This window comes from Anguilla anguilla, chromosome 17, assembly GCF_013347855.1.
Source record: "Anguilla anguilla isolate fAngAng1 chromosome 17, fAngAng1.pri, whole genome shotgun sequence".
NCBI lineage: Eukaryota > Metazoa > Chordata > Actinopteri > Anguilliformes > Anguillidae > Anguilla > Anguilla anguilla.
In genome coordinates, this window is record NC_049217.1 from 18,598,091 (window position 1) to 18,609,249 (window position 11,159).

Here is an 11,159-nt window from a genome sequence, read left to right on the forward strand (position 1 = left end):
TCCTAATTACTCTAGAATACAGATGTGTACGTTGGATATTTGGAAGGGAAAAAGTGGAATGTTCTTATTTGGACAATGGCTGTGGGATGGGGGGCAAAATAAATATTAAAACTACTGTGACCGGTAATGTAGACTGTTCGTTCTCCCATTAGCAGCATGCAAACTGCTCGATTCCCAAACAACCCAACCAAACGTGCAAATAACTCGCTGCCAGTTGACCAGCCTGGATTATGACTACCAATTCTCACCTTGTCAATGTAGTGTGTGACCCAAAAAAAGCATCTGCAATTGCAAATAACTCCATACATTCTAGTGTCATGAGAGCATTTAAAGTTCTGTTCTAATCTGAACCATAGCCACCCCTCAAAATGCCCATTAAGCCAAAGCCAGCTCCAGTTACTTCTGTTATACATCCCCCATGATATTCCCCAAAATACCTTTAAATAAGAAATAATGTATAAGGATTATTCTTTTTTTAAAAGCATCCATTGACAGGGTGTTCAGGTTCACTCAGATGGTGATTAATAGCACCTCTGAGAACATCTCCATCTGCACACAAGGACTACAACAGCAACCTGAGGATCATTTTGACAGACCAGTCAGAATGACCAATCAGAGGTATAAGGTATGTACTGTAGATTTTTTGGACACCTATTCCTGTGTACCCAAAACATAACCCCTTCCAAATGGAGCGAGACAACCAGAGCATCATTGGGGATTCTCAGACTGTATAATAAGACTTTTTTTTATTGATTGTACTGAAGGAGGGAAAAAAAAAATACTTTTAGCCAATTTAGTTTTTATCGCAGTTTGGCGTCCTTTACAAAAGCACTCTTTGGACAGGGCTTTCCGTTACTTTATTCCGTTTATCGTTATAAAAAAGACGACAGCATGAGGGGTAGACAAGGGATGCTTGGCAATGGTATGTACAAACAGGAAATGACATGACAGGAAGGAACAGCGTGCGTTATCAGGTGACCACACTGACCTACCAGGGTTTTTCCCTTAACACTTTCCGATCTTCACCATCAGCCCTGAAGGAACGGAGCAGTCAGTGAGCTTTTGGTTGGGAGGTTTAAAAAAAAATATATACTAAAAATAAAAAAAAATAGTGGGGGATGAGGAAGGAGGTACACTCTCATCTGAGGGATCTTCCGGAAGGAACATTGCTTCTCCAGATTTTCTGATTTTCAGGGCAAACGGACAACATTGCACCAAGGGCTGGCAAAACTAGACTCTTTGGGCAGTGTAAACCGACCCATTTAATTCCGCAAGAAATTTATATTCATATATATATATATATGTATTTATAATGTATATGTTCTTTGTTATTTTACAGTATTCCCTGATGGCCAGCTGAGGCCGCTGAGTGTTTGCACACAAACCTGTAAAAGAAACGAGAAGAAAAAAAAAGGCGAAACAAAATTGTGATGATAATGTAATGAAATTTCGTCCGTTAAGGGAGACGTTAAAAACTTTCCGGGTGAAAGTGGAAGGGGCCACGAATCCCATTGCAGTTTATGGGTTTTTCTATCTTTTTTTTTTTCTTCATTTAATCTTCTTTCAGGTCCCCCCCTCCCCCTTCCCCCCAAATGTTCCACACGCCGATCACACACATTCTCCATTGTGCTGCAGTCTTGAGTTCTGTGGACGATACACAGAAGGACAGTTTGGCATCATCACCCCCATTTCGGCAAAGGAAGTACCCTGAAAACACACTGCTGACCCAGCTGTGCAACCCACAATTCAGCTAACCAAGTACGTATATTGTCAAATCTTACTGTAGGGCTATTAAAACAAAGAAATGTGTTCATTAACAGTACATAAACAATAAGATAGGGCTTTTTAGGGCAGTCAGTCCAAAGTAACTCAGTTCAATTTGTTCACTGGTATAGGATTTATTTTATGCACTTATTAGTTTTTTTTTTTACTTAACCTATCCAGCTATGGAGTTGAAAGTGTACCTGACTGTAGTCTATGATCAGCACAGAGCTGAGGACAAGCCTGCCAGGCAGGTCGCTCACCTATGTTAGCTTACCTATGTTAGCTTCTTGGCTTTGTTGTAGAGCGAGTCCACAACTTTGCTCATGTTCTGAATGGTTTCCAGGGCTGCTTCGTATGTCTTATCTACAGGGGGCTCATCGAAAATGATCAGGACCCCTTCCCCCTGGTCCAATATACCTACAGTGGGCAGAGAAGAGGTCTCAGGCTTGCAACAGCCAATCAGGAAGAGCTGTGATCCTAAAACAAAGTACCAAATGACACACAAAATACCTATACAAGGAGTAATGGGTAATTTGGAATGGACAGAAAAGGGAATTGGCCATTCTAAGAGGCCGAAGAGGGGAGAGGTGTGATAACAGAATTACAGGTTTCAATACAACAGGAAAACGAAACGGCTAATAGAAAAATAATGGCAAATTTGATTCACCGTGAAACTTCTTGTCGAGAATCATCTGTGATAATTTCCTCTCAACATCTCCCTGCAAGAGAGCAAACACACAGTCCAGTCATGGTAAACACCAGCTATTTCTAACCAAATTCACATCCAGGCCATACAACACCAAAACCACTTTCCCAAACCCAGAAACAGTGCAGTTGTAAACGGAGTGTGGAGCAGGCCAGGATCGCACCTTTGAGAGCTTGATGAGCGTTGATATGTGTTCTATCTGGGAAAACAGAAGAAAACGGAAAAGGAATGAGGTTAGGAGAAAAAACGGACGCTCGGGGATGACGCAGAGAGCAGACGCGCGGGACGTGAGCACCCCCTACCTGCACTCTCGAGAAGGGCTCAATGACGCGGATGAGGTTCTGTTCTAGCAGGTTGTCGTAGAGCTTGGTCAGGTGGGTGCTGATGATGGGGTCGTCCCTCAGCTCTGCTCTGTATTCTGTCAGTGCCTGTGAAGTGGGGGAGGGGGACATGGGGTTAGGGGGAGGAGTTATGTAATGAGGGGGGAGGGGTTATGAAATTAAGAAGTAAATACGAGTGATGTGATGTGGGGGAGGGGTTACAGGGAGGAGTGATGTAACGTGCACGGAACATAAGCAGTGCTGTAAGGTGACGCACACAGATTCCACTGAGCATCACCTGACAGAACTGCAGTCGTGTACTGTGCATCATGGCCAAGGCGACAAGCACATTTCATCCCCCGACTGGGATTAATACAGTACGACCTAACTAATATTCCACTATGAAGAATAACGCTGCTGCCCAGATGGCAAAGGTACCTGCAAGCCTGCGTGTGCGCTAGGTGTGACTCACCTTTTCAAAGTCTGCCAGCGACCTGTTCTTACTGGCTTGTGCTACGCATTTCAGTGCATCTGTCTGTGGAGAGGGGAGATGGAGAAATCACACAAACGCTACCCAGCGTGCTGACACAGAAACACTTCCTTCTGACAGGATACGGAGCTAAAAGGAAGAGGTCTTCTATTCCAGCCTCACAGACTGTGGCCTGGCCTCATGGCGGGTGCCACCAACTGGCATTATTAAATGGGCACTTCACATTCTGCTCACTTTCCTTTTTTGGCATTTGAGTTTTAGTGTATTTCAATTGGCCCGGGACAGTGTTTATGTGCAATTTACAATGAAGGATGCTTCCTATCCAGAAGATTCTGACAACAAGCATAGTTTACAATGGCTGCCGTAAGGGCATTTGTGAGCCTGCAGTCTAAACCAAGAACATACACTTCAAGCAACTCCAAAGGAACTTACACAACACTGTTACGTTTCAACAGAGTGTGAGGAAGCGTGCGTACCTGCCGTCCCGCATACCGCAGAGCCAGCTTTCCACTGATCAGAGCCTGTACGTCTTCCGGCCTGCAGGGAACAGACAGGCAGCAGTCAGAGCACAGTCCACAACCCGTGCACTCAGACTCAACATCAGTGTCACTGGCTGAGCACACTGCAGCAGATACCTGCTAAAACTACGCAGCGCTTCCACTCAGAACTCCATCCTGTTTAATGATCTAAACGAGGTGGCCTGCGGGTTCAGTAGGGCAGGGGGTGAATATTCATGAGGTGGGACTGAATAAATTGTACATTAATAATTTGGCTGGACTTGCTTGCCTGAGAAGTAAAGCAAGCACGAGGTTTACAGATTTACAACCTTAAGGCCAAAATAAGAGAAAGCAATTTGTCCTAAGAGGAGGGGATTAGATGCCAACTAAAGCTTAAAAGCTCTGATTTAAACAATACGTACGTGTCTGCTAGACAATAACTGAGATTAAGACAAAGGTCAATGTAGAATAGATATGAAAACGATCCATATGTCAACCTCTGGACATGAATGTAGCATCCTGGCATGTGGTTTCTCAATGTGATCTTGCCAAAGAATGTATCACTCACACTTATAACTGAAATGTCAAAATACCATTGAGCATGTATTCGTAAATATCTTTGCAAACTGACCACCATCTTTGCAACAATACCAGCAGTGGAAATGTGAAGGTGAAGACGCAGCTCTTCGCCACTCACAAGTTGAGCATGATCTTGCACAAGAGCATGTATTTGAGCGCCGTGACTGCTCGGGGGCTGTCGATAGAGTCGTATCCCTCGAACGCCTCGTAGAAGTAAGAGTACGCCGTCTTCCAGTCCTTCTCCTCTGCCGCATGGATGATGCCTGCCCAGCAAAGGGACCGGGAACAAATGATAAAGTCCCTTTATGGTCGGTATCAATTTTACAAGCCACACCAGCAATTTTACAAGCCTATTTTACAAGCCACACAAACAATACTGAATTAAATGATTCATTATGCAGCTTCACTGACATGCTCTCGAGTGCAGTGAGCAGAATGGCAAGGTGCTGTATAGAGCAGAAGATTATCACGTTAGCATATATATCTATAGCATTAGCGTATAGCATATAAATAGCATTAGCATTTAGTACATATCAATTCAATGCAGCGCAAACATCGCCTGCAGTCCTGGAAAACACACAGACGAAACGGAGCAACTACATCCAGCGCTGTACATGTCTGCATTTAGTTTAATGTTTTATGTGTTTAATGTACCAAATGATTCCCTCTTCCTGTACGCTGTTGCAAATATGCAGGTGTATATAGAACAAATGTTTTGCCTGATTAACGATAAGCAGCCTTCAGCACCCTTTGTAGGATCAGGATGAAACTGCCTGTCCAGGGGCCCAGACTCCGGCGAATCCAGGCAGAAAATCCCTTGGGCCACCTTAATAACCACCTTAGAAAACCCTGACCAGTACCCCCTGACACTTTCCACTGCCTATAAGGCAATAGTCCTTTGCATTTTCATCACAATATGGGCACACAGAGGTGCTATGCGCTAACTCTATGTGCGGTCGCTGGTTCTCAGGTGGAGCTGACAGAAAGGCCGGGCAGGGTAGGCCGCAGCCTGGGGGCTCACCTGACTGCATGTCCAGCGCGGCCTGCAGCTTGGGCGGGCAGTAGATGGCATTAGCCGTGGTCCTGGCTGACGTGAGGGCGGCGCGGGCTTTGGGGAGGTTGCTGAGCGCGTGGTAGGTCTTGCTCTCCAGCAGCTGCACCTCCACCAGCAGCGCCTTGTCGTCCATCTTCTTCAGCTCCTGCAGGAGCTGAGAGCCTGTAGGTGGCCAGGCAGGGGAGTAAAAGACCACGTCAAACATAAGAATGATCATCGGGATAATCTCTTACCTGAATGACCCTTTCAACGCAAGACACTGAATAGTCATGGCCAGTCTTGCTGTAGTAAAGTAATGTGATTTCTGACCTAACTTGGTCTTGACTACTCCTAAACACTGATGCTCCATTTAAGCTAGTTTAAAAAGATAATAAATATAAAGCAGCTTGACTGTTTCTACCTTGTCGGTCCCAGAACCAGAACCTCCTCCCGGGGCTGTAACTCACCAAGCAGCAACGCCTCCTGGTATCTCTTGGTGTCTAAATACAGGGAGACCAAGCGGGCCTGCGAGAAGAAAGGACAGAAAGATGGCAGGATCATTCCAACAGCTACTGGCCCATATCTCTGACACTACTGCACATAAAAAGCTCTGTTTTGGCATTATGTTTAAATGCCCCGGTGCAGCACGCATGTATGGGAAAAACACGCATTTCTATTCTATTCAACACAAAACAGTATTGCCTGTTACAAAAATAAGGACCTATACCACAACATGGAATGTTATGACATAAGGCTCTGGCTACTACGTGTTCTCAATGCCACTGTTGTGTCAACTTGGGGAAAAAAAACATTCTAAAAACAATGTATCAAGAACAGTCCCTTCTAAATCAATTCTTGTGCACTGCACAAACAGACACATCATAATATTCCAGTTTAAATCTCCGCTGCAACATCCTTTGTCGATTTGAAACGGTGGTGAATAACGTGCTGTCATCGTGCAGGGGACAATGCCCCAGGCACAGCAGGCAGCTAATGAGCAAGCAGCTTCGCTGTCGCTGGAGAAAGCAGAGGAATCCCTGTCATTTGGAACCTGCCTGGGTGATGCTTGGGCCAGCGTCCTCCATGGGATTCCCAGCCACAAAAGGCGTTTCAGAAATGCTGTTTGGTCCAGCAGGGTTCATTCCATAAGCAGCAGTTAGACTGGAGAATATTATATAACCATTTCTGCAGCATCTAATGACTCCAGCTCCACTTCCCATCCCAAATTCACATATTCACAATGATGTGAGGACAATGATGCATTACTACAGTGCTGCCGACAGTCATTGGTGCCCTCTGCCTCCAGCATTTCTGACTAGATTCCCAACAAATTTTCAGAAATCTGTATGTAGAATTTTGGCAAGACAGGACATTTGAAAAAGAAGATGAGAACCAGCTGTCTCACCATGTCTAATATAAAGGGGAGGAGCCTACCATGTCTAATGAAGGAGGGAGGAGCCCACCATTTCTAATAAAGGGGGGGTGGGGGTAGCCCACCATGTCTAATGAAAAGGGGAGGAGCCTACCATGTCTAATGAAGGGGGCAGGAGCCCACCATTTCTAATGAAGGGGAGAGGAGCCAAAAATGTCTAATGAAGGGGGCGGAGCCTGATATTCTAAGAAATGGGGAAGGCCCTTGCATGCTAACGAAGTGGGAGGAGCCTATCTTGCTAATGAATGGGGGGCCCACCATGCTATTGAAAGGGGGAGGAGCCCACCATGTCCAACAAAGCTGATAGGAGCCCACATTACCTCCAAGGCCTGGCGCAGGAAGGTCCTCTTCTCAGCCTTGGCCCACTCGATGCACTCCAGGCAGAGCTCCACCTCCTGGCCGGTGGCCGCCTCCATGTCCAGGAAGAGGTCCAGCAGCGAGCGCACCAGCCGCGCCGCCTTGGCCTTGCTGATGGAGTTCAGGAACGGCCGCACGTACTTCAGCAGGCCGCCCAGCTCTGCGCGAGAGGCACGGCAGGCCCGTCACCACCAGGGCTTCATTCTGAGACACATCAACCTTTCTCCCAAAGCTAATGGCCATCTATTAGCACTGGGCAATGCCAGGCAATGGCAATTAAGATCCTAAGACCTGAGTTTTTAACAGGAGGGCCTCTAAGGTACTGTGGGGGGTCCTGGGCCAGACATCAATGCAATGACTAGGCTATATACAGATTTGATTATATTTGAAAACATTAAAAAAAAATTTGAAATATAACCCTCTTTAACTTGTGATGGGGGCCCCCACGGGGAGTCATGCGCTTCTACCCCCCCGAACGCCGTTCATAGACGTGCTCATGGGGAGCGGCAGGCTGTTGGGTCTTACCCGCCGCTTGGCCGGTCTTAGCGAGCAGGCCCCCCAGCTCCAGGATGCTCTGCTCTTTGACCCGCACCGCCTCTTCATCGCTCTCCTGCACATCCCGCTTCACTGTGGGGACAAGAGGCCCAGCATTAACAATAAGAAGAGGCCCGCCTTCACCACCTACATGGCAGGCTCTCTCACACATGCACGCACGCATGCAGACACACTCACAGACACAGAGAGACACACACACTGACACGCTAGATTGACCTCTGTAGTCTCCTATGCAGTGCCACCATGAGTTTTCTATAATGCATGCAGGGACACCTAACAACAATTCACAGACACTCAAAAAATCAACTGTAACTGAAGTGTGTCCATGCTTTAAGAAATTCTACCGTGTACAAGGTCTTGTTTTACCAAGGCACAAAAAAAAAAATCACATCATCCTTTAAAGTGTTCATAAAAAACCCTGAAGATCAAATCACTGGACTGAGGGAACGCCTATAATTAAGGTTCTGGAAGATCCTGTCCTTAATTCAGCTTACTGATAATTAGCCAGAGAACAGACAAGACAACAAAACCACAGCACCACAAATAACCACAGTGTTACAGTACAGTCAGCTCCTTTTGTTTTGTGGCATCACTAACACCAGTACAATAGTAGCCTTTCCAGAGGAGCATTTTTAACAGCCTCAGCCATTTGTGTTGGGACAAATAGGAAAACAAACAAGGAAACCACATCAAAGTGGGATTTTAACAATGAACTTATGTAACTGGTATCAGTACACTGTGTCATCAAGTTTCCCTGTTTACACCTTCAAGTCCAAACTGGTCATATGCAACGCGAATGATGCAACGCAATAGAACATCTCTTTCACAAGCAATTCACCCATCAACACGACACAAAAATAACCGCAGCGTGGGACACCTGTAGCGGCAAACCCGCTGCTACAATCTGATACGTTGCTACTAACAGAGACGCACATCTGATACGCTGATAATACACCCCCATATTTGAGACAAGCAGCTTCATGACTCATTTTCTCATTTGCTTCTACTTTCAGGAACACTGGCTCATCACATCAGTTAGAGGAACTGGCAAACCAGCTGGTCTGATTTTTACGTTGTTCTACACTTCACAACAGTAACTAGCAATAGTTAAATGGTTAATATAAGTTTTATGTAATCATCAATTGCCCAACAAGCGAATACACTGTCTACGTGCGTTCTGATTTCCATCAACTAATGCACGGTTTCTTTTCAGACTCTGAAGAAACTACAAGTTCTCCACCTGGTATTTTGGTCAGCTAGCAATTGTTATATGGTGACACTACAATCGTCTATTAAATGAAAAGCTAATACTTACCTACTTATTAATCTGACTTGCAAGCGACAAACTATTGAATGTAGTGCTGAGTGAGCTCGCTAGCAGTTACGTGTAAACAAAAGTAGCCGGACATTTTGAAGACTTACTCTGTAAATTTCCAGGTTTTCAATAACTGGTCTAAGTTATATGACTTAATTCTCATACGAACGATGGTAGCAAGCAAGAAATAAGTGAGTTCACTCGATCAATTGTAGGCTGGTGTGACGGAAACTGCGAGTCAGGCAAGGACATCCCATGCTGCTATTAAATAGCTAGGTAATCAGTCACTTAACTAGGTAACTGAAGTAACATGTTTTCGGTAACTAGCATATAAAGCTCGTTGACTGGGAAACTTGGCTATTTATTTTAAACATCCATCTAGTACTGACATCTCTAACAGTTTGAGTTTTCTAAAGTTTTTTTGCACTACAGTCAATTCGCCAAGGAGCTAGCCTACTAGTACTAGCGAATACACGTTTAGCTTGCCAGGCTCTTAACCCAACTAAAAGTATTCTATCAGCTAGGCAGAAGAAAATTCAGCAACTTGTCTATATCGGACTGGCTGTTGGTTTGCACACACTGGCACTGACTAGGTTGCTCGAGTCAATGAAATGGCAAAAAGCTAACTTAGCAAAGCTAGTTAGCAAGCTAGCTAGCTGCCCTTGTTAGTTACTATATAGCTAATGGCTTACATTTTACACGGATCTGAATTAGAAAACGCATAATTGCACAATGTCGCAATTCAATATGATGTTCATTGTGAAAAATCAAATATACGAGACAAAGAGAACTTTAGACGCTCGGGATTTCCCATTCCCGGCCTACCACACGTTCCCACGGTGAGTCAGCAGCAACCGAACCGGCTCACGCAGACGAACTGCTAAACACTGGAGACTACAGGGACCCAGGGCAAGCAAGCTCACCGAGCCCTTGAGTCCAACTCACCTGATAATAGCCCGCACCGTAGAGACTTACCTATTGAATGTAAAATATCGATAGACGCGTTACGGTCCGTGCTGAGGAGAGACTGCGCTCTCTGAAACTCGACCACCGCCGCGGCCGCCATCTTACCAATTCACAGACTGCCTGACACATAACAATCCCGACAGCGGTACAGGAAATACCGCCAGAACAGCATTCTGGGACATTGAGTTATTAATCACGTTTAATGTCAAGGTAATTGAAGGTTACAACAATATGAATGGCAGCGCTTTGTTTTATGATGTTAGATCAAAGATGACGCTGATAATTAATTTCCACTCTGCTTAACCAGTTTCAGCACCCTGAAGAAACTCGGATCTGTTCTCCAAGCAACAATTAAAAATTCCCATTAGCAAGACACTGCTGATGTAGATTCTGTATTGCAACAGCTGTTCAATGAATCAGGTAAATTGAATTTTAAAAATTTGGAATTAAATAAAAATACGTTTTATTTGTATTCGCTTTTCACAGAGAACAGTCACAAAGATGCTTTATTCGCTAAATTTTTAATTGAAATTGTATATTAATTCAATTTTTACTTTTTTAAAAGCATCGAATGAAAATTAAGTTGAGCCAGTGACTTTACAATCCATTTAAGTATATATTCAGACAATTTAAGAACTAAACTTCATCAGTCTACTGGAATCCAAATTTGGACAACGTGAACAAGTTCTCAGTTTCCTGAAATTTTTAGATGCTAGTTGGACTAATGTGCTACGTGAAGTTCTCACTCACTATGGTCATTAAACGTTATGATGCATCACAAATAATAGGCGTTTCCCTGTTTGTCTTTCTGCCAAATTCCCATTTTCATCCCCTCTGTGACCCTGATTCAGTACTATATATAATATTGGGTTGATATAAGTTAATATATTAAACATCATAGAATATATATATTTTTAAATATAGTGATCTTCAGTATGCTTAGCACACAAAAAAACATGCAATTGTGGTGTCTGTCTTTTTCTCTTAAGTACCTATTCATTGTTGTGTTTGCTCTTAACCTTGTGAGACCCTGTGTTGCAAAAATGCAACATTTATTTTCAGGCATTCTAAAGACACCATTTTCCCCATTCGGTGCGCCATTTAGTTTAGAACAACATTTCCCAGTTTCTGAGGCCCTGTACTAT

General features: G+C 44.4%; 1 protein-coding gene across 1 annotated transcript; it reads right to left on the minus strand.

The window, feature by feature from the left end:
- Window positions 1–724: 724 nt before the first annotated feature.
- LOC118217396 (26S proteasome non-ATPase regulatory subunit 11A) lies at window positions 725–10,163 on the minus strand. Its single transcript, XM_035399356.1, has 13 exons — window positions 10,024–10,163; window positions 7,704–7,805; window positions 7,142–7,338; window positions 5,857–5,914; window positions 5,378–5,572; window positions 4,475–4,619; window positions 3,757–3,817; window positions 3,263–3,325; window positions 2,773–2,898; window positions 2,634–2,669; window positions 2,432–2,483; window positions 2,039–2,181; window positions 725–1,644 (listed from the first exon to the last, which is right to left on the minus strand). The coding sequence occupies exons 1-12, from the start codon at window positions 10,112–10,114 to the stop codon at window positions 2,039–2,041; spliced, it is 1,269 nt and encodes a 422-aa protein (XP_035255247.1). The 5' UTR covers window positions 10,115–10,163; the 3' UTR covers window positions 725–1,644.
- Window positions 10,164–11,159: the final 996 nt, after the last annotated feature.